The 27,372-nt window shown below is 51.5% G+C and overlaps 2 protein-coding genes across 3 annotated transcripts in view; one reads left to right on the top strand and one right to left on the bottom strand.

The window, feature by feature from the left end:
- The window catches only part of NPEPPS (aminopeptidase puromycin sensitive), a 60,499-nt gene extending 59,582 nt beyond the window's left edge, over positions 1-917 (bottom strand). Inside the window, exon 1 of the mRNA XM_005301860.4 lies at positions 783-917. Within this exon, the coding sequence (XP_005301917.2) occupies positions 783-905 (123 nt within the window). The 5' untranslated portion in view covers positions 906-917. The remainder of the gene's footprint in view (positions 1-782) is intronic.
- Positions 911-27,139, top strand: MRPL45 (mitochondrial ribosomal protein L45). Of its 2 annotated transcripts, none has more exons than XM_065577597.1 (8): positions 911-1,048; positions 20,947-21,148; positions 22,295-22,412; positions 23,390-23,488; positions 24,160-24,208; positions 25,083-25,232; positions 25,315-25,488; positions 26,350-27,139. In XM_065577597.1, exons 2-8 carry the CDS (start codon positions 21,055-21,057, stop codon positions 26,446-26,448), a joined length of 783 nt encoding a protein of 260 aa, XP_065433669.1. In that variant the 5' UTR covers positions 911-1,048; positions 20,947-21,054; the 3' UTR covers positions 26,449-27,139. The 2 variants fall into 2 exon arrangements, with proteins under 2 accessions (XP_065433669.1, XP_065433668.1); XM_065577596.1 differs by lacking the exon at positions 911-1,048 and adding an exon at positions 20,155-20,314.
- Positions 27,140-27,372: the final 233 nt, after the last annotated feature.

Raw genomic sequence — 27,372 nt, 5'->3', positions numbered from 1 at the left:
GTCAAAGGCTGTCTGAATGTCCAAGTGTGTGATATCCACTGGATCCCCCTTGTCCACGTGTTTGTTGACCCGCCTCAAAGAAATCTAACCGATTGGTGAGGGATGATTTCCCTTTACAAAAGCTGTGTTAACTCTTCCCCCAACAAATCGTGTTCACCTGTGTGTCTAATAATACTATTCTTGACTACAGTGTCAACCAATTTGCCTAGTACTGGTCCTACTGCCTACTACTGGATGTTTAACATCCATACAGAAGAAAAGACAGAGCTTGGATTCTTTGACTCGGAAAGGAAACCTTGGGGAGAAATGGGGAAGCGGACAGGGAACTAACCAAGAAATGTGGGGAAGGCGGGGGCGACCAAGAGCAAATGGCAGGGAACAGAGCCTCCCGACAGAGACCCCCAAAAGGGAAAACTAAAGGCTGATCTTCAGACACTGCCCCTAAGGTGGGGCCCCCCCGGGGGAGGGCGTCCCGCCTCTCAGCCCCCCCCCACGCTCCCCCACCGGGGGAGAGCCCCCCCAGGATCCCCCACAGGGGAGAGCCCCCCCCCCGATCCCCCCCCCACGGGAGACCCCAAGGTTCCTCAGTTGTAAGGACCGGGGTGGGGCGGGGCCGCAGCGCGTGGTCACCCCGCCCCCCTCCTCACCCAAGGCCCAGCCCCCCCCCCCCCCGTACCCGGCCTCCTGCCTCAGTCTGAGCCCGGGCCTGGCACCTGCACGTCGCCCCCCCCCCCCCCCGGCCGCCCCCGCCCCTCAGCCCGCCCCCCCCGGGCCCGCCGTACCTGCACGGCCGCCTCCAGCTTGCCCTCGAAGGTGAAGTCGATGAGGTCGGGCTTGAGGCAGAGCCCGTAGTTGAGCGGGGACACCTCGGCCGGCAGCCGCTCGAAGGGCCGCTTCTCCGGCATGGCGGGGCGAGGGGGAGGAGGCCTGAGGCAGCGGGGACCCACCGAGCGGAGCGCGCCGCGCCCGGCCAGCGAGCGACACACACACACACACACACACACACGGAGGGAAGGACGGGTCGGCCCGGCGCGTTCCCGACACAGGAGTGAGTACGGTCGGGTGAGGGGGGCGGGGCTGAGAGAGAGAGGGCAGGGGTTGGACGTTGCGTGCGCGGGGACGGCGCCACGCCCCGCCGCGAGAGGGCGCACGCCACGGCGTGACGAAGCGCGGCGGGCGCGCGCCGTTCGAAACCGCCGCTCCGCGCGCGCGAGAGAGAGCAAGCGAGCGCGCGTTTGCGTCAGACGCGCGCCCGCGTCCAGGCTCCTGCTCGCGAAGGCGGGGCCGTGCGCGTGCGCGTGGGGAGAGGGTTGCAGGGGGGGGAGCCTAGGTGTGGCGGGGAGGGGATACACTCCCCCCCTCCCCCCGCTCCCGAAGTGGGGCAGGGGTTCCCATGTCTAGAACCTGCACCCCCCCCCTCCCATTTCTAGAGCCATCCCACCCACCCCTCCCTCCAGAGCTGAGCGCCTCCTCCGGCCACTGCAGCATCTTCTGGGGCGTGTTTCCCCCACACCAGCCCCCCGCCTTCCAACAGCATTAGCCAGGCCCCTGGAGGCGGTGAGCTCGCCTTTAGAGCCACTAGGCTGTTCAGGAAAACGATACATTTGGGGTTCTTCTTATTTGCCTTCTGATTTGTGACCTTCCCCATGTGCTCGGGACATGTTTCCCTGCGTTTCTCCACAACAGGAATGCCACCTGTCCAGGTTTTCCCAGCATTGCCCCCCCCCTTTTTTTTTTTCTGGGGGTAGCTGTCCCTGGCAATCTGTTAAGGTGCTTTGTACGCATGGCTAGCTGTCCAGTTTTATGGGCTCAGGAAAATCCCAGTTTTTGTACCTCAAAGGTGGCAACCCTATTCCACAACCATGATTAATGAGAGCCAAGCAGCTCATGAAATAACAGGACTCCAGGAGCTGGGGCTTTGAGGAAAAAAACACCAGTTGAGGTTAACCACTGCTGAACGGGAGGATACATGAATTTATTTTATTATCAGTGGTGGATCAGTTTCATACAGCCCTTTTCTCTGCCCATTAAGCTTGGGCCTGCACTGAATCAAGCACCTCTGTTCAGCTGAAGGATGTGCAGGTCTCATAAACTAACCCCACCTCTGTATCCTATCACTGGGGTTCCTTAGCTCTCTGTTCAGTGACAGAGGACATTCCATTCCACCCAGCATGTTAATTTCCACTGTTCCTGGTAGACTGGGGAGAGTAATTTTAGGTCCAATAAATAGGTCCCAGATCTCCTCTATGGGTACACCCAGTGTTAAACATTAACCCGATTAAAATCTCAAATGCCAAAAAATAAAATCTCTTTTTGAGTTCTATTTCCTCCTTTATTTTAAGAGGGAGCAAAATATCTTACGCAGGGAAAGTGTTTTGTTGTTAATTTCCTTCTAGCCTTGGAAACCACAACTGGATTTTTCAGAAGGTTTTATTTTAGTTAAAAGTGATATCTCACTGTTTAAAATATAAGTTAGCACAGAGAGAGAGAGAGCATTAATTTGCTGAGATCCAGAGGAGTTTACAGCAGGAACTGGGGCACGGAAAAAGAACAGACCATCTTGAAGCATAATTAAAAAACAGCTGATGAGCATAGGTTTGTTTGGGATTTCTTTTTGGCTGCAAGGCCCCGAGGACAGGCAAGGAGACAGAAGAGGATGGCTGGAAGTGTGCATGGTATTTAATAAGTTCTCTATACCTGTTCCTCAGGATTGCTTTTCCAATCTCATGGTCCAGATGCCCAGAACTGAACATCTCAGATGGCCTCATGCATTTTCATGGCAGCCAGCCAGCCACAGTGCATTGTACCAGTTGTATGAAGGCTGCCTATGCAGGGACCATAATTGTGCAGCACCACCCATTAATGCCACTGTATAGAGGTGTCAAATTACCTTTGCCATCAGAAAACCCATTGTCCTGGGTGCTGTACAAAGGCATTGGAAAAGACAGCATCTTGCCCCAACTCTTGTGGCGAAAGGATCAGTTTGTCTCCATTGCCCATTCACTCCTTGGCTGCTTTTCTGAGGCCTGGCCTTCATTACACAATTAGGTCAATGCAAGGCAGCTTACGCTGACCTAACTATGGAAGTGTCTACACTAACATTTTTTCACTCCCACCGATGTAACTGCTCCGCTACACCAACTTAGTAACTCTACCTCCACGAGAGGTGTAGAGTCAGTGTCGATGTAGTTAGGTCGACGCAGTGTCAGTATAGACACGGCGTTGCTTACATTATTACTGGCTTTCAGAAGCCATCCCACAATGCCCCACACTGACAGTACAATCAGTACAAGTGCTCCCGGTGAGGTCGCGCACTGCCAACGCAAGGACTGTAGTGTGGACACTCAAAAGTGATTTCATTACTGCTGCGGCTGTATGCTGATGTAGTTGAGGTCGTCGGCATAATTTCATAGTGTCGACGTGCCCTGAGCCTGCCAAAAAAGGGCCAATGATTCGAGCCAATGATTTTGGAAATATTGACCCCGGTCTACAGGAAACTAATCTGTTACCACCAAACTCATTGTACATAGGGCAGGGAATAGCCTCCAGACAATGACTGTCAGCCACTACCATGCTGTACTGAATAAGAACTGGTTTCAGAGGGGTAGCCGTGTTAATCTGTATAGGCCAAAACAGTGAGGAGTCCTTGTGGCTCCTTAGAAGTGGGTTTTAGCCCACAAAAGCTTAGGCCCAAATACATTTGTTAGTCTCTAAGGTGCCACAAGGACTCCTCGTTGTTTTTGCTGAATAAGAACTGAGGACCAAAGTTGTAAGGCTCCATATCCTATTACCCATCCCCTGAACCACTTGCTCATTTTAGTAGGCAAACAGCGAGAACCAGAATAACCCATTACAGATACATCACTTGTTTCTGGGTGCTGTTCAAGGGCAGCCCAAAGCAGGAACCTAATCAATGAGCTTAGGCACAACGAAGGTTTAGGTAACTATGCCAAGGTCCCTAGCAGAGAGGACTGGCTGCAGAGAGATACCTGGATAGATAGCCACCTTCCTGTTGCTGTCCAGATCACCTTTGTTTTCAAATGTGTCATTACAATTCACATAAAAATATCTTCTAAATCGGTTTCTGTCTCAGACAGGGGCTGCCTAACGCTGCTGAAGGGTTTGAAGGAATAAACTTCGGTTTGGCACAGAGTAAGGGCATTTGGGGACTAGATCTAAATCCTGGAACGGGTCAGCTTCTAGGTCTGGTTTACATCCAGGGGTGTTCGTCCGTTTGAACAGTTTATTCTGGTCTCAGGTATCCTTTTGAAAGCGATTCATTTGATAGCTATGTATTGATATTGCACTAATCACAGTAGTTTCTGAGTGACTACCAAAGGTTTGCCGCATAGACCGGTTGCACAGGAAGCAATTTGTCTTCTCCGAATGGAAACAAATATTTGCAGACAGATTGCATTTGAATTCGGTTGCCAAAGTAGTTGCTTGGCTTGAGTTTGATAAAAGGGATGATAGATTCTTTCCATGGCTATGGTTCTCCCATAGGTAGAGTATGAGATGGTCTTGGCTGTGTTGAACCGCTGGAAGAATCCTTCCACCCAGAAAACCCATGGAAACATCTCTACCCCCCGCCAATGTTGCATCCCAATCAAATCAGCTTCTCCTGTGGTTCCACAAGACAAATGTATAGCGTTGTTTACAGCATTGTTGTAGCCGTGTGTTGGTGCCAGGATTTGACAGACAAGGTGGGTGAGGTCATATCTTTTATTGGACCAATTTCCGTTAGTGGAAGAGACAAGCTTTCGAGCGTCACAGAGCCCGTCTTCAGGTCTGGGAAAGATAACCAGTGTCGCAGCTTGATACAAATTGAGACAGATTGTTAAGCATAAAGAGTTAACACATGTTGCAAGAAACCACTTAAAACGAAGCGGGCAGGTCACATCTCTGCAGCTGTTGGACAAAGAAGGGATGGAGGATTAAATATCATCCTTGCATAAAAGACCTAAACTCCTCCACGGAAGTCAATGAGCTGTAATTGACCCAGAATCTCCGCAGCCACTGTTAATTCATCATTTTATCTGGCGAACAAAAGAGATCTCAAGGTTTTTTTGCCCCTCCTTCTGTTGTGAAAACCGGCGAATGTTGCCTTGAAGGTATGGGAAAAGCGGCTCACTGTTGGAATCTCAGGTATTTTTACAGAAACACGCACAAGTTTGACATTTTTTCTTGGGAACAGTAACAGATGGGGAAATAACTCAATAGGCCCCTTTATGAGTTGCCCTTGAGCACCAGTTGCCTCCAGCTGTTGCATTTAAAAACCTGTTTGCACTGATTCTCTCTCCACCCCTGCTTTCTCATGTATTTTAATGCTCCAGATGCAGTTAACTAATTTTGACTGATATTTATCTATCGTTATTCAGTCAGTCTGGGAATAAAGCCGCCTGGCCCTTTGATCCGCAGATGGAATGGTGATCTGCATGCATTGTAGCTGCTCCTGTATAAAATCTCGCTGTTTGCTACTGAAAGGCTATTTTGTAACTTCCTGCAACAAACATTCCTCTGTGAGTTAGACTGGGAGGGATCTTCTGTGTTGGGTAACTATGATTTCAGGACTCTGTCCTCTCTCTCTTACAATGGGATATAGCATGGTCCAGTGGAAAGGATGCTGGACCAGAAGACCGGGGTTTCATGGCTTTTCCACTGAATTTCTGTGTGATTTTGGGCAAGTCACTTCCATTTAGGGTGACCAGATGAGGGGAAGAAAATATCGGGACACATGGCGGGGGGGGGGGGTGCCCACCGGCAGAGCAAAAAAAAAAAAATATATTGGGACAAATTGGGACAGACACCGAAATATCGTCTGGTCACCCTACTTCCATTCCATTTCCCCTCCCATCGTTTGTCTGTCTTATCTATTTAGACCAGGGATTGGCAACCTTTGGCCCGCGGCCCGCCAGGGTAAGCACCCTGGCGGGCCGGGCCGCTTTGTTTACCTGGCGGCCAGCACATCCCTCGGTCTGCGCTGCTTCCCGCAGTCCCCATTGGCCTGGAGCGGCGAACCGCGGCCAGTGGGAGCCGCGATCGGCCGAACCTGCGGATGCGGCAGGTAAACAAACCGGCCCAGCCCACCAGGGTGCTTACCCTGGCGGGCCACGTGCCAAAGGTTGCCAATCCCTGATTTAGACTGTAAGCTCTTCAGAGCAGAGTCTGTCTCTAAGGCTATGTCTACACTACAGCTTATGTTGGCATAACGTATGTCACTCGGGGGGGTGAGTAAATCAACCTGCTGAGTGACATAAGTTACATCAACATAAGCCAGCATGCACAGCGCTATGTCGGTGGGAGAGATTCTCCCGCCAAAATAGCTACTGACGCTCGCCGGGGTTGGAGTAGTTAAGCCAACGGGAGACCCCTCTCCCGTTATCTTAGAGCAGCTGCATTAGAGAACTTACAGCGGCACAGCTGCAGATGCATTCCCTAGTGTAGCCATGCCCTTCCTCTGTGCCTGTACAGCACCTACCACGCTGCAATACAAATAATGAAATGTAATCGTAGTGACGGGCTTGGCTGTGCCTGCAGGAGCTGAACTCAACAGCCAGCCCTGGGTCGTTTGCTCAGCTTTAGTGTTATCTTAATGCAAGGACAGTTCAGACAATGAAGCCAAACCTGCAGTTTCAAGGGGGTCCCAGGGCGCTATGTTACAAAGACAGCTGAAATGCTAGAGCATGATCCCGGGGCGGGGGGAGGGAGCAGGAGCAGTGAACAATTGGAGGTGCAGCCTGATCCGCACCGTGCGGAGGAAGCTTGAACCTTCTGGGGAATTGGGGTGTTTTCTGCATTCATTGCAGCCCCAGCTGGGGCACGACCCCTATTCTTCTGTTTTACAAGGGCCCTCCAGCTTCTTTTCCATGGACTGTCTGCACCGGATACGTTTCCCATTCCCCTCCATCAGCTGTAGCCCGTTACAGCCTAGCATCGTCGTTTGTTGCAGGGAGAAGGTTACACTGACTTTCAGGCTTTGCATCGGGAAGTCACTGGAGGTTGCAGCGTTGCTCGAATGGGCCTCTCCACGAACAGGAGAGTTCTCCGGACATATGTCACAAAGAGCTCTCCATAGGCCTTCTCCAGAACCACTATGCAGGAGGGGTATAGATCACCTCTTCCTCCAGGCCTGGCTGGGATGTAGCCATGCCAAGTAGATGGCTGAGATCGCCTCCAGCAATCTCTGTGCTCCACGGTCACGAATGGCTTGTAATAGCGGCTCACAGGTGGTCAAAGTGAGTGCCAGTTCGGGCCAGGTGATCTCACAGGATAGTTACCACGTCTGTTAGAGGCGATCTGTGAAGGATTTGTTGGCACTGGATAGATCCCACCCCACAATTCCCCGTGTGTGGTTGTGTAACCCACTAATGAGTGTTACAGAGTCTTGGCTGTGCTGATCCACAGAGAATATGAGTTGTTACAATGCCTAACTACAGCAGCATGGCTCTTTAGCTCAAACTGCAGTTCATGCTTTTAGCTGTGGAAGTTCCTGGTTCAATCCCCAGGGTGTCGGCCAAGATGGAGGCTGCCACAGTAGCAGTGGTGAAGCTGCCGGGTTACAGGTGTTTTCATCTGCAGAGTTAGATGAGTCATCCCCTCTGGTTCCCTAGCAGGGACCAGCGAATGGGAACTCCAGGGTTCCAATCCCAGCTCTGACACTGACACTTTCTGTGCCTCAGTTTCCCCATTTGTAAAATGGGGATAAAATTGATTTACCTACTTCATGCGGCATGTGGCTGGGAGGATTAATCAGCTTATCTTTGTAAAGGATCTTGACAATGAAAATCATTATGTCAACTCAGATTTTCAAATCTTTGCCTTGGGGGTTTAGGTCCACAGTCCCCATTTAAAGTAATAGGAGCCATGTGCCTAAACCCCTTAGGTGTCTTAGAAAATCTCAGTCACTAAGAATCTTTCCTTAATTATTATAACACGTATTATCTCATAGGAGCTGCAGCCATGAAACTGAAAGCAAAACCCTTGTGCCTTGCCTCTTTTGTTCAGCTACCACCAATTCACACCCAGTGAGGAAAACCTTCCTCCCACCCTAGTTGTTGCTCCTCCTCCTCTGGGGAGCGTGTGCGGGTGCAGGTCAGAGAAGGGATTTCTGAGGTAGCCCTGAGAATGCCCAGCTCTGGGCAACTCCCTTACTCTGTAAAGATTATGAGTTCAGCTCTTGATTATTCAGATTTAAACTAAACTTCCTACTTTCATCCCCCTTCCCTCCCCACTGTCGACCCTCCAAATCAACTGCACGGTTCTGTGCCCCCTCTCCCAGCCTGCTTTGCTCACACAGTCACTCGCACAGAACATCGCATGGGCAGAGACGAGATGGGCTCCTGCCCAACCATGCCCCCGTCACTACACATTAGCCAGCTATTTGATACAGAAACATTTCCTCTCGGCCAAGATCAACAGTCCCCAGAGCAAACCCCAGAGCACGTCTGGGCAAGGAACAATCCTGCCAGCATGTGCGCTGAAATAAGAAACAGGACGGGAGGTGCATTGATTCGGAGCTTCGCCAGGGCTCCCGGGAGGTCGCCGTTACGTCCTGGCTGGCCTTGCAGTTCAAGAGCTGCGTTTGTCACTGTTGGCGTATCCCTCCAGGGCTCCAGCAGGCCCCCGTTTATCCCTCAGTCTGTCATCAAAGAGCAACGCAGCGTGTCGGGTCCGGACGTCACCGAAACTGATCGCAAGCTGCAGAACATCACAGCACGGCTGTTCTCAACGGATTCTCCCCATGCCATTTCCCAGGCAGGGCCGGCCCATGGTGGAAACCTTTCCTGGGAAAGGCTGATTTTGAAAGAGGACGCCGCTGAGCGGAAAGGACGTAAGCCTGGCTATAAAAAATCATGAGATTTAATAAGAACAACAGTTTGGATTCTTGTTATTTGCCTTCTGAGTTTTCAGCCTTTCTAATACACTGAGGTCACATTTCCATGCTTTTATCTGCAACCATGAGGACTAGAGATTTTTCATTCACAAAACACAGGCAGGCCCTTGCCAAAGATAGGAGCATTTATCACAAACGGGACACCGTATCTGGGGTGACATGCGGCCATTTCCCCCCAACATGCTGGGCACCCACAATGAAGGCCTTATTTTAGAAGAGCTCGGTTCCCATGTAAGCACCTAACTATACCAGCAGATTTGCAAAAGGGTTCACCACTTTGGGTGCCGAGCTATTTAGAAAATCTTAACAGGAGCTGCCGGGGGTTGAGCACTTTGGAAAATCTGGCCTTTATTTCAGTGCCCAGATCGGAGTGTCTGATAATCCAGTCCCTATTGTGAGTGCTGAGCCCTTGAGAATCTAGCCAGTGGAGCATGCCGGAAACCCAAAGGGGATGGACTCGGTAATGAATGTGGCAGAAGGGAGGGACTGAAACTGTGAGACAAACCCAGCCAGCTTGCAAAGTGCTATGCAAACATGCCTCACCAAGCTCTCTAAAAGCAGGAGAAGTCCCACTAAACAGCCATGGAGAAAAACTCGGTATAACTTTGAGGAGAAAAGAAAGAGGCACCGGAAAATAGCCTCCTTACATGGAGCCCCCTGAATAGAAAAGGCGTGAGAATGTAAAACGGGCACCTGGGCGAAACGCAATCGAAAAGTTGTAATTAACAGACAGAAACTGAGCGACTCACCCCTCTGTGAAATAGGTCTTACTACAGATAGGGACATTGAGGCCCAGAGTGATTGGCCGACAGCCATGCAGCAGCTCCGTGGAAGAGCTCAGACTAGATCCAGGCGTCCTGACACCCACACCGGATGACACACTTGCCTCTCTAGCCCTGCAGCTCTGGCAAGTCCTAGGCACAGATGTGTGACGCGCCGGGGGCACTTGTACAACTTGTCAAGCCAGCAAAGTGAAGGAGCCAGACCCTGACATCCTTTACTCCCGTTGACTTCAGTGGGGGAATGTGCCTGAGTACAAACTAGGGTGACCAGATGTCCCAATTTTATAGGGACAGTCCCCATTTTTGGGTCTTTTTCTTATATAGGCTCCTATTACCCCCCCCACCCCCGTCCCGATTTTTCACATTTGCTGTCTGGTCATCCTAGTACAAACTGGGGAAGAGCCTCTAGATTTGCCCTGTTGGGAGCCAAAGTGCCTCTGCGTCTGCTTCTAGGCAGTGCTTAATTTGTGCCAGGGCTTGCCAAGGCTGAGCCCCGGCACCTCTGGGCCTGGCAGTTCAGAGCCCCGGCACCTCTGGGCCTGGCGGTTCAGAGCCCCGGCACCTCTGGGCCTGGCGGTTCAGAGCCCCGGCACCTCTGGGCCTGGCGGATCAGAGCCCCGGCACCTCTGGGCCTGGCGGTTCAGAGCCCCTTCACCTCTGGGCTTGGCAGTTCAGAGCCCCGGTACCTCTGGGCTTGGCAGTTCAGAGCCCCGGTACCTCTGGGCTTGGCAGTTCAGAGCCCCAGCACCTCTTGGCTTGGCAGTTCAGAGCCCCAGCACCTCTGGGCCTGGCGGTTTGTAGCCCCGGCACCTCTGGGCCTGGCGGTTCAGAGCCTGGCACCTCTGGGCTTGCTGCATTAGTTATGAATATAAAAAAATTGCTTGAGCCCTGGCACCTAATTGCTTGATCCTGACCACCTCTTTCATTACAAATTAAGCACTGCTTCTAGGCCCGGGCTGGATCTAGTCTCACAGCCTTTGCACGGCCAACAAAGCTGGAGCTCAAAGAGCAAGTTATACACAGGGGCAAACTCTCTTCTCCCACTCCCTTGCCTGTGATGGTAACTGACTAAACCTGGAGGGAAAGTGAGCCCGGCAGGGCAGGAACAGACGCAGTGCTTTGATTTAGCACATCAGCCTTTTGCCTCTGGGGACCTGGGTTGACACCGGAGGTTTCCAAGTAAAAATGAGTCAGAGAGTTTCGGTTTAGTCCCTGGTGGAATGAATATTTGTCCATATGCAGCGGGAGGGGTAGAGGGAAACAGCACCAGTGAGGAAAATAAATTACCACATGCTCTGTGGTGGAGTTTTTCATTTCATGTCCCTCCACTTGGCACTCCCAACCCAGCAAGAGCAAATCTGCTAGCATGGGACGGCGTTCTGAGACGGACCGGCGTGGGCATTAGCACTGGCATTGCCATGCGCAGAGAGGTTGCTAGTTAACTGAAACGTCAGGGGAGTTGCCCACAGTTATTGCACACACACAGAGAGAGGGAGACATTGACTAATATCGTGCCAGTGCCAATAGGCCCCTATCTCTAACAATAATTATTATTAATCTCTACTAATCGGTTCTCCTCCAACACAACAGACTCAGAGCTAGAACCGCAGGCCCTTGTGGAGCGCTGGCCTCTCTCTCCATCCGTCCAGATGAACACTCTGGCAAGGAGCTTCTTCTGGTTCATGTATTCAATGTGCCCATCATACTCTCAAGGGCCTGCTACATAGCCAGCCACTGAAGGGAAGGCAGCCAGTTAGAGATGGCTAAAAGGGATGACCTAACGAGAACGTGCCAGCTCAACCAACAGCCCAGAAAGCTTAGCATGGGTCAGGACAGATGACCTTCCCTCATGGTTCTGAGATCAGGAATGATTTGGAAAGAGCCCACACGAGTTTGTGAAGCAAAGTACTGGCCAGGTGCTGTCTTTTGTGTCTCGGGGCTAGTCAGGGACAGAACAGCCTGATAAGACAGTTGCTTTAGAGTCTGGAGGAGACGCCCCTGCTTTTCAGAACGCCATTGGGGACAGGCAGAAAGATGGTATTGAAAGGAGCAACAAGAGCAACGCTGTTCCTGCCGCAATGGACGCCAAGAGTGATAGCCTGTCTGGTACCTGTGGATATCTGGCGCCGTCGTAAAGTTTTGCAGGGCAGATATATCTAAGGCCCTGTGGGGTGTGTAAAGGAGAAGCCCAGAAGCCACAGAGAGCCTAGGGTTCATGGGAACTCTGGAACCCATGAAAAAAATAAAACCCATTGGAAGCCTAGAACCTATGAGAAATTAGAGTCATATGAGAAACCTAGAATCTATTTGGAGACTAGATCCCACAAGAAACATGAGATACGTGGACCCCATAGGAAATTAGAAGCACACAAGAAACCTAGAATCTACTAGAAATCTAGACTGAAGCATGAGACATCTAGAACCCACACTTGGCACATCTGCACTTGGCCCCTTTCTAGATGCAGCACTTGTTTTTTCCTAGTGCTGGGGTGATGCCGTCTTCCCTCCAGTGCATTGTCTCGGATTATTCCCGCCTGCCCACACACTCTCCATTGTGATGTCCCGCGCTGCCCTTTCACATCTAGGGACAACACCTTTTCTAGAGCAAAGCGGAAACCATTAGCTTGATCATATGCTCACTTGCCCTGGTCCAAACTGGGCTAACTCTGCTGACATCAACAGACTCTTGCCCAGTGCCGTTTGCTTTTTTCCTCCCTTCTCTCTGCCCTCCCTGCTGCTTTCTCTGCGTAAGTGGATAATCAGCCATAAAGACTTTCCCCATTACAGGCTCGTGAACGTCGTAAATCGCCAGCTGAGACTTGAACGGCAGCGAGCGAGCCAGAGAGCAGCGGTGGCAGCGGTCGCCAGCTCCATTCCAGCAGCTCCAGTCCTTGGAGTGGGTCCAGCTCTGGACACAGCTGAGGACCCGTGTCCTTCAGTCCAGTCCTGGGAGCCAGCCAGGAGCCAAACAGAACCTCCTGCACTGAACTCAGCACCACTTCCTGAGGCTCGGACGCTGGGCTGGCACGCTGACGCCTTCTGCCCAGCGTTTGGAGCTGATGGCACAGGGAGGATTAACATTCGGAGCCAGCTTTGGCAAGAGCCGCTCAGGATCCCCGGGGAGTCAACGTGGCCAAGAGGAGAGGCAGTGTGGGACTAGAAACACTGGGCCTGATGCTTGAGGCAGGGACAAGGGCAGCAGGGGGGGAGAAGGTAGCTTTAAGCAGCTCCCAATATTCCGGGGCTTCTCAGGGCCCTGCCTGCACCCTGGCATAAGGGGAGCTGTTCTAATTTAGACTCTGATTTCCACGGCTCCCTATGGGCCCTGGGCAACGGAACAGCCATAGCGCACCGTGGGCATGCCCCCGACTTGCCCCCTACAGCGGGGGCTGGGAGCAAGGTTGGTGTAGAGGTGTGGGTGGGGGGGAGGCTCAGGGAGTTCTTTCCACCCCGTTTGCACTGTCAGAGCAGCTTGAGGGGGCCTCCGAGGGTAAGTGAGAATCCGGCCCTCTGAGCAAGAAGGCAGCCTGGGTGAACAAGCCTCCTTCCACAGTGAGATCCACGCACCCTGCCGGTTACGGTCATGTGTCAACATCGCTGTCAATAGCCCCGTTCCAGCCAGGTCTCCCTGTTCAGCAGGGCCAGGGATCGTGTGTGTGGGAAGCATGCTAGCCAATGTCCCCCGTGGAACCCATGCCTAGAACCGCAGACACACCCTGCTGTAGCTGGCACGGCTCTGATCTCTGCCCGGACGGAGTGCAGGTGCGAGCGGACGCCCCGTGCCGAAGGCTGCACACTGGGCTTTTCAGAACCAGGACCCAGCCTGGGCAATTCAAAACGTCATCGTGTTTTCCCTTTCTAGCTTCTCTGCTCGGTGGGGAGGGTCGAGAGAGCCAGGCCCCCAGCTTTCCCCGTCCATTCCGCTCCACCCCCAAAGCAAGCTGCTTTCGGAAGGGTCTTATGTTTTCCTAAACTGGTTCCCCTATGCCGAGTCAGGTCCCCTCCCTCGCTCGTAACTCTTATTCCTCCTCCAGCTGCCCCAGGACTTTCAGCAGCGGGCGGAGAGAACTCTGGGAGGGGAGAGCAGCCAGGGCACATTCCAGGGCTGCTTCTCTTCCCTCCCTCAGAGCACACATTGCTGGAGACGGAGTCAGGAAGGTAGAGCTGCTGGAGGAATGCCCGTGGCGTGAGGGATCCGGGCCAAGAAAGCCACGAATGAAAATGACTTTGCATCTTTCCTCCCCCGCTTTGATACAAACTGGATCCCTAGCTATGAAATGCAGCCACTTCTGGGGTGGAGCCGGTGACAGCAATGGAGCTGATATGTAACACGGTGACAATAATAAGTTTATGAACTCTGTATGCGACCAAGTCGGTGACGGGAAGTTATTGCCTGTTGGGGCTCGTCACAGGGTGGCTGGCCCTTTAACAGGAAATGGGGCTTAGCCCCGCCTGTGACATTGTTAATTCTCTTTCCCCAGGTGGGGAAAATCAAGATGGGTCATTGATTCAATCAGGACTCTGGGATAAATAAAGAAGAGGCTTGGAGAAGGTGGCATGGTCGTAAGGCTCCTGTAGGCTATTTTGAGCTACCAGGGAGGACCAGAAGAATGGGTTTGCTGGGGATCTCTAAGCCATAGAGAAGACAACCCAGGGAGAATTTTGGATCCTCTCCTGGGTGGGAGAAGAAGGACTCCAGATAGGAAAGCCTGAGGGTGCTGCTTGCAGAGCCCCCGGACTAGCAGAAAATGCAAGAGCGGAGTATGAACTTTTGTGTTGGGTGATGGACTTTACTTTGACGCTTGTTTTGAATTATGTTAGGAAACCAGCCCTAAGCTGGTGTGTCATTAGCTCCAAGACCGCCTCTGTGGATTATTTCTGGGACCCTTAGAGGGAAACTGAGACAGGACTGTGGCAGATGCACCATCAGCCATGAGGGGTTGCTCTAGAGGTGGGAACCCTGTAATAGAAAACATTCTTGTATGAATGGGTTGATCTCCCTTAGTAGGAAGCTGAGGAAAGGACAAATGGGAAGGCAGGCCAGTGGTCCCAGAGAAGCAACCTCTCAGCAAACAGTGGAGGGTAACTAGAAGACTGTTCTAGAAGCAGCCTTCAACTACCTGAAGGGGGGTTCCAAAGAGGATGGAGCTCGGCTGTTCTCAGTGGTGGCAGATGACAGAACAAGGAGCAATGGTCTCAAGTTGCAGTGGGGGAGGTCCAGGTTGGATATTAGGAAACACTATTTCACTAGGAGGGTGGTGAAGCACTGGAATGCGTTACCTAGGGAGGTGGTGGAGTCTCCTTCCTTGGAGGTTTTTAAGGCCCCGCTTGACAAAGCCCTGGCTGGGATGACTTAGTTGGGAATTGGTCCTGCTTTGAGCAGGGGGTTGGACTAGATGACCTCTTGAGGTCCCTTCCAACCCTGATATTCTATGATTCTATGATTGGCCTGCTTCTAGGCTGAAATGACCCAGCTGTTTTTGCCATGCTGGGAGGCTAGAGATCAAAAGGGCTATCAACAGTTGTAAAAGAGGGGGGAATTTATTGCCACTGCCAGGGAGCTGTCCATGAGCAGGGCTAGGAAGACAAGGGACACAGTGGCTCTGTGAGAGTCTCTACAGGGAGCTAGTCCTTTCAGCGTCCCCAGGTGGAAGATGGTTAGACACCTGGTAAGCAGGCAGGCATATGGGCTGGCTGATGACTGCATTTCTCTGAAATGTTGTTGTTCTAAGCTTGGCTGTTTAGTTGCTGGTTTCTGCTATCCCAGCTCTGGAGAGACCAGAGCAGCAGGATCTGAGCCTGAATCAGACCTGCTGAGGTCCCCACAGTGAGTACCCTGGGACAGTTCAATCACAAGTGGGAGAATTGTGATTCCACCCTGAGCCAGGTGATGGCTGGAGTCCTGGGCGGTGGGGGGTGCACTCGGCCAGATCAGGAGGAGTCAAAGGGGCTGTTGGCCTGGTGACTCTGACAGAGCCCAGCAGCTGTTTGCAACCCAGTCATTCATGACCAGAAGCGAAAATGAATCTAACTGGAGCTGAAAAGGAGTAAGGATCAGCATAAAGGTACTCGCCAAACTGGAATCTCCTCAGGACGCTGAGGTTCACACACCTACTCGACCCCTCCCTCCTCCCACCCGGACAAAAAAGCCACGGGATTTTTGTTTTATGATCATGAGTCAATTCCACTGTAGCTGTTGCACCTGGGATACGTTTGGTCCAGCCTGTCTCATTCAGTTCATGTGATGAGTAGTATAGGAACCACGTCCCTTCTCAGGCCATTACATATGAATATTGGGCAAGAACCAAACCGAGGAGCCCTGGTTCAGCTTTGCCCATTCCAACCTGGATTTCGTCGGCCTGAGCCTGTGGTGCTAAGGCCCACTTACGTTGCTCTGCAGCAGCCTGTGGACTCCTCCGCCTCCCCGCGAAGTCCCTGAGAAGGCCTCCAGCGCTGGGAGCCTCCCCTGCTCAGTGCACAGCTGGTGTGAAGTCCTGCTCCCAGCCCCTCGAACAGGAGTTGTATGGGGGGGGGGTGGCACTGGATGCCATGGGAAGGAGGACCAAAGGCTGCTCTAACTTACATCGGGCTGAGCAGGGATTATGCTGCGCAGCCCCAGACTGGGAGGAACCAGAAAGGTGGCTTACGGTGACCTTTGGGCCCCACAGACTGAAATGGAGGTGGGCAAAAGAGGAGTGGTGGCTTGGGCTCTCAGCTGCCAAAGTCGGGGTGGTTTGAATCCAAGTCCCACTTTCTCAAAGCCCCCCCGAGTTTGTGGGGATGCAGGTAAATAAATGGTTTTAGGATTTGGCCGACCGAGATGCTCATTCTCTCTGACTAGCAGGGCTCCAAAGCCCAGATGGCCCTATACCTATCCCCCTAAGCCGCTCTGCTCCACCTCCAACGTGAGGGTTTGTAAATCAGAGCAGTGTGTTTAGCTGCCGAACGGCAGGGTGTATAAACGGGGCTCTCGTCACGTTTTGCACGTCTCTTTGCTGGCTCTCTAAAGCAGCCGAGTGTCTGCAACTCAACCTGTGTCCTGAATCAAAACTGTTGTGGTTAACGTTTCCTGACATATTTCAGGATCCTGGCTGGCAAAACAGAGAGAGCGCAACCCTGTGACCCCGTGAAGGTGCAGAGCCAACTCGAGCCCACTTTGCAAACCAATTGGAAGGCGTTCTCCTCCCCCCCGCCCGCCTGACTCAGACTAGCGTGGGGTAGGTGTTGCTCCCTGCATGTCCCTGGAACATCCGAGCTGTTTGCCTGCCCTGGGTGTGGGGAGTGTACGCTCTGATGCAGGCTGCTGCATGCCAGGAGCTGAGTGGCGCTAGGAGTGGAGTACGAATTCTGTCGTTTCCAGAGCACTCTGGGATCCTTCTGGATGTCAGGGGGCTGGTAACGGGCTATCGGGCCCGTGGAGTCAGATCTGCTTGTGGTTAGACTGGGGTAAATCTGGAGTCGTGAGCCAAATTTGCTGCATTGTCACCCTCTAGGTTAGTGGCCTCCCCCCCATTTGTCATATGGGCAGGTGCGCCTGGCACAAACACCCAGGGACAGCTGTCACTACCTGGCCGTCATTATGGTGTAGTCAGTAGAGGCCAAGGAATGAATTGATTTAAAAGGCCCAGCTATCCCTTGAGATCCAGAAATGCATCCCAGGGGGGCACTTCGGAGAAGTGCACAGGGGGAGCCTCAGTCCCCAGGGCTGCTAAGCCAACCCCTTTCACAAGCACAGTATTCACCAAGGAACAAACGAGAGGGCAAAGGTCCAGGGATTCCTCTCCAGCAGCTTCTCCCAGCGCCAAACCTTCCCCCTCCAGCGAGTGTCGGCTAGAAAGACAATAGGGCCAGCATCTCAGCTGGTAGAAATCAGCGCGGCTCCTGTCAAAACAGTGTATAGGAATGGAATTGTGACAACATAAGTTCCTGGGGAATAGCAATATTATACAAAATCCTTATGTAAAGAAGGGTTTTACAATTTAAAAAAAAGGGGGGGGGGTAACAAGACATGTCATAGCTTTCTAAATGTTTAAAGGAGTTCTTTAAAAACAGCGTTCATTTGCTTTTCAGAGTTTTGCCTAAATGAATTGACCAGAATACAAAAATCCCAACCAAACAAACTGTTACTAGTTATCACTACTACCGGTAGTAAATTGTAAAGAAAGCTTGAACATGTGGGATATAGTATAAAAGCCACAACTGAAGACTTTTGTCTCTTTTGCAATAAAAAAAAATTTTTTTTGCAAAACACTGCAGGAATGTTCCAGTTCACCAGTTCACAGATGTTCAATGCACCAGTTCACAGATAAGGCTGGTGCCCCTCGCTCAGTCATGTGAAGAAAGAGCCCCCAACCCCTCTGCTCTATTCCTCCTCCTCATGTCCTGACTTTTTTTCTGTTTAAAACTGTCTTTTCATGTTCTTTTGCTAAACATGCAGTTTTTAATCATATCAAATAGTTTTAAAATATAAACTTTGAAAAGTTGAACCTGTAATGCAGGACAGGGAGGGTAAGAGAACTGGCCTAGATTTTAGGGGAATATTGATAACTGCCTGAAATCTTTTAGTAAGTAGTGTGGTCGTAGCCATGTCTGTCCCAGGATATGAGAGAGACCAGGTGGGTGAGGTGATATCTTTTATTGGACCAACTTCTGAGAGAGAGAAGCTTTCAAGCCACACACAGCTCCTCTTTCAGGCTGGAGATCTCTCTCGCCAATTTTCCAGGATTGTCCTGGAGTCTCCAGGAATTCAAGATTAATCTTTAATTAAAGATGTTGTGATAAAACCTCCAGGAATATGTCCAACCAAAACTGGACCACCAACAGATGTGGGTCCAATAAAAGCCACCTAGTCTCTCTGAAATCTTTTTTGGTGAAACAGTTTAATAGGTGGCCCTCCTTTGTTGGGCAAGCATTTGTCATATAGAAAGACCTCCCTGCTTTGTGAGGTGTTATTTTCCCCCCTTCAATGGACTATCAGAAATAAGATGAACAAAATATTTGAGGGAGGACATGCTTAGATCTATTTTGTAGCAGTACCTGCCAAGCAACAATTACATGTTTTAAATATTTATTTGGCATTACAGTCCAGGAGCCCTAAAGAATTTTTTGTTTTTACACAACACTTTATATTTTACTTGTATACAAACTGTAACTGGTGATGCTTTGCAGTGTTAAATAATACAAGCCAGTGGATGAGAGAGCTGAGAAATGACTGAAAACAGAGGTGTTATGATGACTAATGCCCTAATGCAGAGGGCCTGGGGGAAATTAAAAGGCTCGGCTGAAGTAGAAGAAAGTATGATTTAAGAGAAGGGTGGGGGAGTTGAGTGTTTCGAGGCTACTTTGCAATGGCTAGACGCCCAACTACCAATATTCCTAATGCACAAGCACATGGGTGTTCTTGTTAGCAGAACAGGCTGTCCAGATGCCTTTTGTTAACAATCTGTCACCTAATAACAGGTGGAAAATAAAAAGAATACGTAACTAAGCATGCACCTTACTTTTCCTTTTAACAACCTCCCTTCCCCTCGACTATCGTGCCACAGACAGAAGTTTCTCCTTACCTACAGGGAAGCCAATGGACTTTTGAAGCATTGTCCCTAAGCTATTGGCTATGAAAGTATTGCATGAGTGTGGTATGAAAGAGGATGAGTTGTTGGAAGAGGCCTGTTGATTAAAGACAGAAGCTCCTGATTTCACCCCTCAAGGAGATGAAGAAGCTGGCTCTCCGATAGCACTACTTTATAGTTATACAAGAAAACTTATTCTAAAGGGGAAAAAACAACTGGTCATAGAGACTTAACAAATGATGCATTTCTGCTCCTGGGGCGTCAAAATGTGATCTATTCACTGGACCAGTTTGCAAAGTAAATGTTCTTGGGTCTGGAAAGAAAACGCTGAGCCCCCCACCCTACATAATGTGGGGGCGTAGGGAAGGCAGCATGTGTCGGTTGCCCCAGGAGCTTCCATTTTTAGTTTCTTAGCCAATGCCATTTGACTATGATTAAAAGGTTGCCTTTAGGATGCAAATAAAAAATAGAGGGTCTTTCCCTTACTGGTACACATTGGCTTATCAGCAGGGCCTCTGCTGGCACGTGGAGCCGTTCAGCACTTTCTGAGCTAACTTGGGCACACTGGGTTGGGGGCCCCCCTACCCCTGGTGCATACTGAGCTGGGGGGCTCCCTATCTTCTCCCCCCCCCCAAGGCACACGGAGCTGGGAGGGCTCCATATCTCTCCCACCCCCCTGGCACACTGAGTTGGGGGCCCCCTACCCCTGGTGCATACTGAGCTGGGGGGCTCCCTATCTTCCCCCCCCCAGTGCACACTGAGCTGTGGGGGGGCTCCCTATCTCCCCCCGGGACACTGAGCTGGGGGGGCTCCATATCTCTCCCCCCCCCCCCCAGCACACTGAGCTGGGGGGCTCCATATCTCCCCCCCCCCCAGCACACTGAGCTGGGGGGAGGGGAAATCAGGAAGCAGCCCGTGGAATTTTCCACTCTCCGCCCGCCCCGGCCTCAGCACAGGCTCCGCCCCCTGGCCCGGTATCCGTCCATCCCGTCATGCAATGCGGATCCAAGATGGCGGCCCCCATGCAGCGGGGCTTGTCCCGGCTCCTGCCGCTCGGGCGGTGGCTGCAGGTGGAGCCGCTTGCGCGGGGGACGCAGAGAGCTGGGGGGGAAGGGGGGCTGCAGGGTTTGGGACGCAGAGTGAGCCCGGGGGGTTTGGGGGGGATGCACGGTGAGCCGGGGGGAGGAGGCTGCGGGTTGGGGGGGGGGGGGAGACGCACGGTGAGCCGGGGGGAGGAGGCTGCGGGTTTGGGGGGGGGGACGCACGGTGAGCCGGGGGGAGGCTGCGGGGTTTGGGGGGGGGGGACGCACGGTGAGCCGGGGGGAGGAGGCTGCGGGTTTGGGGGGGGGGACGCACGGTGAGCCGGGGGGAGGCGGCTGCGGGTTTGGGGCGGGGGGACGCACGGTGAGCCGGGGGGTTGGAGGCTGCGGGTTTGGGGGGGGCATGCACGGTGAGCCGGGGGGAGGCTGCGGGGTTTGGGGGGCGATGCATGGTGAGCCGGGGGGAGGCTGCGGGGCTTGGGGGGTGATGCATGGTGAGCCGGGGGGAGGACTGTGGGGTTTTGGGGGATGCAGATTGAGGCTGGGGGCTGTAGAATTTGGGGGTGCATAGTGCGCTGGGGTTTGGGGGGATGCAGATTGAGCTGGGGGGAGGCAGTGGCTAAGAAGGCTGGGTGCTTGACTATCTGCGTTTTTTTCCTCAGAGTGTAGAACCTTTACTCAGTCCTACCAGACTGACTCGGACCTCGCTTGTGGTCCCGGTGAGAACAAAGCGACGGCACTTTATCCCTCCTGCTGTCAATGCCAAGCACATGACTCGGGACGAGCATAAGTTGAAAGCCAGGGCTGCAGGCATTGTGATCCCTTATGAGCCCCCAGAACGCCCCATCAATCTTGCCTGCACAGGTAGGAACAGGATCAAAATGCTGTTGGTGTCTTCCAGGGGTGGGAGCTGGATGTGGGACAGAGGAAGAACTAATCCTAGGCAGAAGTGTGGGACCAGTAACCTAACAAATCTGGAACCTTTCTCAATCTAGTGCATTGGTTCAAAATGGGGCTGTTGGCTCTGATTACACTCACTGTAGAGAGAATAACCCTCATACTTAACTTCTATTTAGTGCTGCTGAATGGTGCCGGACTAATGGATCAGAGATGGGATAGACAGTGCATGGCAAGCTTTCGTTTCCCACACAGGAACGTGCCTTTCTGTGATCTGCAGGGACTGCCTCTACGATTGAGAGGGGAGTCCAGTCTCTCTGACCCATTCAACCCCAATCTGCCATAAAGGGGGCCAGTTATTGATGATTGTGGTGGTGTTTCTTGTGTTGTGGAACCTGGTTTGAGACCCACGAAACACCTCTCACAGGGGCCACCCAACAGCCAATAGATGGTAATAACTTTAGGTCCAAACCTGTGCTGTTTTGGGGCCGGTGCCCTGGCAGTGATTGGATACTATTGATTGGCTATTGGCTACTATCGATCCTCTGAGCTTTTTAATCCCCTCTGTACCTCTGTCCCTTTCTTTAGGTTTTGGGATAAAAGCATATTTAGGGACTAAACAGGCAATCCAGTTTCTTACTTCTCCCTGCCTGTCTAGTATTTCACCTGTTTGTTCTCTTGATACTTTCATGTTTCTTTAAGTATCAGAGGGATAGCCGTGTTAGTCTAGATCTGTAAAAAGCAACAAAGAGTCCTGTGGCACCTTATAGACTCACAGATGTATTGGAGCATAAGCTTTCGTGGGTGAATCCCCACTTCGTCAGACGCATGTAATGGAAATTTCCAGAGGCGGGTATAAATATGCAGGCAAGAATCAGTCTAGAATCAGTCTTGCCTGCATATTTATACCTGCCTCTGGAAATTTCCATTACATGCGTCTGACGAAGTGGGGATTCACCCACGAAAGCTTATGCTCCAATACATCTGTGAGTCTATAAGGTGCCACAGGACTCTTTGTTGCTTTTTACATGTTTCTTTAAGAACCTACCTTTTGCCATGGTGTTGATCTCTTCCTGCGTGCGCTCTTTCTCTCTCTCTCTCTCTCTAATACAGCTGGAATTTTTGACCCCTATGTGCCTCCTGAGGGTGATGCCCGCTTGTCTTCTCTGTCAAAGGAGGGGCTGAAGCAAAGAGCGGAGAAGCTGAAGCAGAGTGCCGCTTCACGATTAGCGTATGTATCCCAGGCGTCCATTCAGGAGCTCCTTCACTGCAAATCCTTGCTTGCAACAGTAGGATGCTCAGTTTGTCCACGCAGCTCTTGCCTTATTGCTGTACTGTCCTATGTCCGTGCTGCTAACGCTGCTATTTCTGTGATACCATCAAATAATCTGGGGGGGGGGGGGGGGCTGTGATTTACTCAGCCGTATTTTGCCCTCAAGGGACCGTGTCCGTGATGTGCTACCTTCTGACAGATGATGGCTAGACTCCCATTTGTTGTTGTTTGTGTTACACTTGTGTCCACAGTCCCCAGCTAAGATTGGTGCTGTACTTTGCTAGACACTGTGTAGACAGAGTAAGAGGCCATCCCTTCCCTAGAGAACTTACAATCTAAATAGACAAGACAAAGGGTGGGAGGAGAGCGGAAATATTATCATCCCCCTTTCAAGGAACCAAGGTACGGGGATTAGATGACATGCTCAAGGTCACACAAGGGGGTCAGTGGCAGAGCTGAAAATTGAACCCAGAACTCTTGATTCCCACTCCAGTAGGTTAATCACACGGCTATCCTTCCTCTCTGCTTCCCTTCCGTGTCCACGGCCTCTGCTCACTTGCAAAGCCACTGATTGGAAACTTCAACATGAGTCTCTGCCATTGGGATTGAGCGTGAGGCACTAGTTACGGGGCAAATTGCCTGACTTTTGTTGCAATATTATGTGCTGTATGGTTGTTGGTTATTCTAGACCACACACTACACCCACGTAATAGCTTGTCGTGGGCACAAGAGACTCTGTGTCATCAAGGAGTCCCTAATCAGAGACTCCTTAATGGAAGCTGGGATTAAAGCAAGTGAAGCTGTCTTGATCTGGAGGATGGGAGGGCTCTGAATTGCACTTTGCCCAAGAGCACTATATTCGCTGTAAGCCATTGGATGCTGAGGGCGTCGGACCAGCTCCCATCATAAAGCATTTCTTATACTTGTCTTTGCAGAATCCCGAAGATAAAAGAGTATGATCCTGACTTCAGCACTAAAACGTTCCCCGAGAAGGCCCAGGAGATATTCGTTGAAGCTCACAATTGCTTGGCAAAGTAAGAGTTGTTCTTTCTGGGTGTTGTGGTTTTTCAGGGCTTTCCCTTTGCCTCCCTTATGTGCCATATTCTTTCCGCCTCTCTTTTTAGTAGCTCCTCTTTATTTCTCAGGTGCTATGTGTTTTCGTGCTGCTGCCTCCATGAATAGGAGGTGGTTGAGATGCCACAGGCCGATACTCCTTTAATTCCAGCTGACAAGGACAGCAGTAAACAAGAGGTGGCAAATATATTTGGGGCTTGATTTCCAGATGTGTTGAGCATCTGCCGCTCTCTCTGAAATTGGTGGAAACGCGAACACTCAGCACCTCTGGAAATCAGGCCCCTGAAGGATTGTTTTGATCCTAAGTGTTACAATGTCATGCTGATTTGCACCATTTTCCAGTGATAAGACAAAACACATTTCAAAATTGCATCTTGCTTAGTTACAGTTTTAACTGCCAATAAAACAGTTGAGACCTATTTGGCTTCCCGAGGGAGTCCTGCTGTTAAATGTCATTGCCTTTGGGGCCTGGTTCCATTTGGGCTCTGTCCTTCATCTGAAATCCCAGTTCACAGCTCAGCCCTTTGCATTTTGCCAGTGGATTATAGACAACATGTGTGGGAAGCAGGGCTTCTCGGGGGTGTCTTTTCAGCACGTGCCTCTGAGTAATGTAGTGCATTTCACTTTACAGTTTCAACAAGCAGAAACTTCACTCCCTGGTGACTGAACGCTGCTACCCGGTAAATATTTATCTGGAGTCCACATGTCCTTTAGAAACCACTAACAGGCTGAACCAGTCTCCTTTCTTTCTTTGTACTCAGAGAAATGAGGCAGAACACAAGTCTATCTGGGAGTTAAGGACCTGGCACTTCGTAGCATACATTCTGTGTTTATCTTGGGGCCAGAATGGAAGTGTCCTGTAAACACATGAGTTTGGGATCTGAATGGAGCTGAAGGGAGGTTGCTGTGTGCTACGGGACCAGAATTGGATCTACCTTTTAGAGAACAATGAACATCATTTTTGTAGGATCTCCACAATGGGCTTACTGCCCCCATTGGAGAGAATACCAAACTCCCCCGTTGCTTTCAGTGGCAACAGAATCAGGCCCAAAGAGAGTTGTGGCTGCCTCTTTGGCTCTGCCACGGTAACTAACAGAGGGACCCTGTTTGAGCAGTCAAAGAAAGTAAAGCCGCATTAATTGCTGTTGCATTGGAAACATAAGGGGAGACCCCGTTCAGCTGAGAGCAACCTTGTTTTCATTTTCCTAAGATGCTGTTAAAACCGTGCTAAGGAAGCGTGTAAACGAGACCATGTCTTTGAGTTCCTTTGTATTGGGGTAAGGGTGATACTGGAAGGGGTTCATCCATATCCCCAGGGAAAGCCAAGCGCCTTTTAGGGTGCCCTGGTGATACTGAGTATTTGTAACAGTGCTCAGCCCCGCGACCGGAGGGCCCGGAGTTAACCCCTCATGTTCTGCGTCTCACCATCGTGCCACATGAGCACAGACGGCACATTTACTCATTCATGGTTTCGGAGCTTCTTTCTCCCCTGAGTGCTGGAGCCTGTCGACCGATTAGTCTTTGTGTTGCTAAGGGACATCATTTTCTCCCTAGGAAATGGTGCGTGGGAACAGATACAATACCATCCGCTGGAGCTTTGTGGAGTCGCTGGAGCCTCCCAGGGTGGTTCAGATTCGATGCCCAACTATGGTGAACAAGGGCAACCTGTATGCCCAGGTGACGGTCCGCATGCACACCCGACAGGTACGGTCTCTTATCTGCGTGGTGTCGCACAGCCAGCCCTCGTTTGAGGTCAGCATGACCGGTTTCATGGTTCTCCCTACAGACCTTGGCTATCTATGACCGGTTTGGACGGCTGATGTACGGCGGGGAGCAGGTGCCGAAAGACGTCTTGGAGTATGTCGTATTCGAGAGGCACCTGGTCAACCCTTATGGCTCTTGGAGGGTACACGGCAAGATAGTGCCAGCCTGGGCTCCGCCCAAGGACCCCATTATCAAGGTAACGTATCTGAGAGCGGGCTCCCACTCCTGCTTCATAGACCATATGATAAGTCTGCAAAACTACCCCCACCCCCCAAATCCTGCACTCAAAAGCTGCTCTTTCAGGCTCTTGGCAACTTCACTGTTGGAGGCTCTCCGGTGCATGCACCAACCCCTCTTGCCATTCTGTGCAATTTGGATATTGCCAAGTAGCTTCTACAACGATTCGGGCAAAGAATAATACATCGGGCTAGATACAGTTGAGCCACTGCCTGGTGCAGCTGGTTGGAATGGGGACTAGGAGCTTTCGGGACTAGGAGCATGAGAGGCACAGGGAAAGGGATGATCTTGTGGCTAAAGCACGGGAGATCTGGGTTTCTAGTCCTGGCTCTGCCACAGACAAGCTGTGTGTCCTCTATTGAGTGACTTAACTTCCCCATCTGTAAAATGAGGGGAAGCGCTGACCTATCCCCATCTTGGGGTGTTGGAAGGCTTAATCAGTTAAGGTTTGTAAAGCATTTCAGGTCTTCAGCACTGATTGATTTTTATTGGCCTGAGAGTTGATTGGAGGAGAAAGTCAACCCCTTTTGGCCATGCTGCTGCTGCATGTGGCCAGGCAGAGACGTGCATGGGCAATCACCTGTTATAGCAGACAGGTTCCAGCTAAGGAAGGCTGATGAGACGAGAGAAATGGCACAGATGTTCCCAGCACACGTGCACCATCTGGCCACCTTCCTGCTCGAGGGCTGTGCAGTGCCATAACTCTGTGGTTGCCTTTGTAGCCTGGGAAGGTGTTTTTCTGTTAGCTTAGGGGCTTTCAGCTCAGAGCTTCTCCGCAGTCAGTCTGGTGGCAAGCTAATTCGGTGTCTTGCTCTCTCAGACGGTGATGGTCCCTGGCCCCGTCCTGGACCCCTCGCAAGAATTTGATGAGATCCAGTATGAAATTCCAAAGCCCAAACAGACGCAGTGGTACAAATAACGGTGGATGGATGGAGCAGCGACGGGGGTGAGGAAGCAATAGACTAGAGATGGGATTGCGTGATCAGCAAGCAGTGTGACTGCAGGCCTCTAGTCCAACTGAGCAGAGACACCATCAGAGAAGTCTGTGCAGGGAAACTTACAACGAGCAGAATGCTCCTGGCGCAGGTCGGCTCTTCCCCGTACCACACGCCGTCTAACTTGCTGCCTCTCAAACTATCGGTTTTGCTTTGGAGAGCAGTGATCCCACATCTTCAGAATTGCTCATTAAGCAACTCTCAGTGCAGAGACTGATGTCCCAGCTTCATTGGCCAGGGGGTGTCTATGGGTGTAGAGTGTGACGCACTGTCTTTATAAACCGTTGCTGCCCCCTTAATCTGCACTGCAAATGCTGCTGTGCTAGCACGGACCATCCTTTTCTTTTTTCCTTCCCCTAGTTTGCCTCAGTGGGTGGTGCCTACCCCTGGATTCTGTGATTCTGAGCCCCCTGTTCTCCTCCCTTGCTCTGTGCCCCGATAGTCCCAATAACGATCTGTGGGAGGCGAGCGTCAAACTCTCCCGCTCGAATGTTGGAAACCAAGCTGTCAATTGCCATCCACCCGGCTTGCACCCAGAAACGGGGAGCTCCCGGATGGGGTTGTAATACTGCGCCTGTAATGTAATAAATCTCCACTGGTTCGCTGACCGGGAAAGCTGTGTCAATTGCAGCCCAAGAGGCAGCAGGTTTTGCCGTCGATGCTTCTGGAAGGTCTGTATCCGATTGCCGATTGTGAAGATGGATGATGGTATATTGCTGACAGTGGCTACGTTGGGCGGGGGTTGGGAGGACATAGTTGCTCTCACACAAGTTTTTGCAGCCCCACATTCCCAGTAGGACAGCCTCAGTCATCTGAAAACGTTCAGAAAAGGGCAACTAAAATGAGTA

The sequence above is a fragment of the Chrysemys picta genome, chromosome 24 (assembly GCF_011386835.1).
Source record: "Chrysemys picta bellii isolate R12L10 chromosome 24, ASM1138683v2, whole genome shotgun sequence".
NCBI classification, from domain to species: Eukaryota; Metazoa; Chordata; order Testudines; family Emydidae; genus Chrysemys; species Chrysemys picta.
This window is presented reverse-complemented; position numbering and strand designations above follow the sequence as displayed.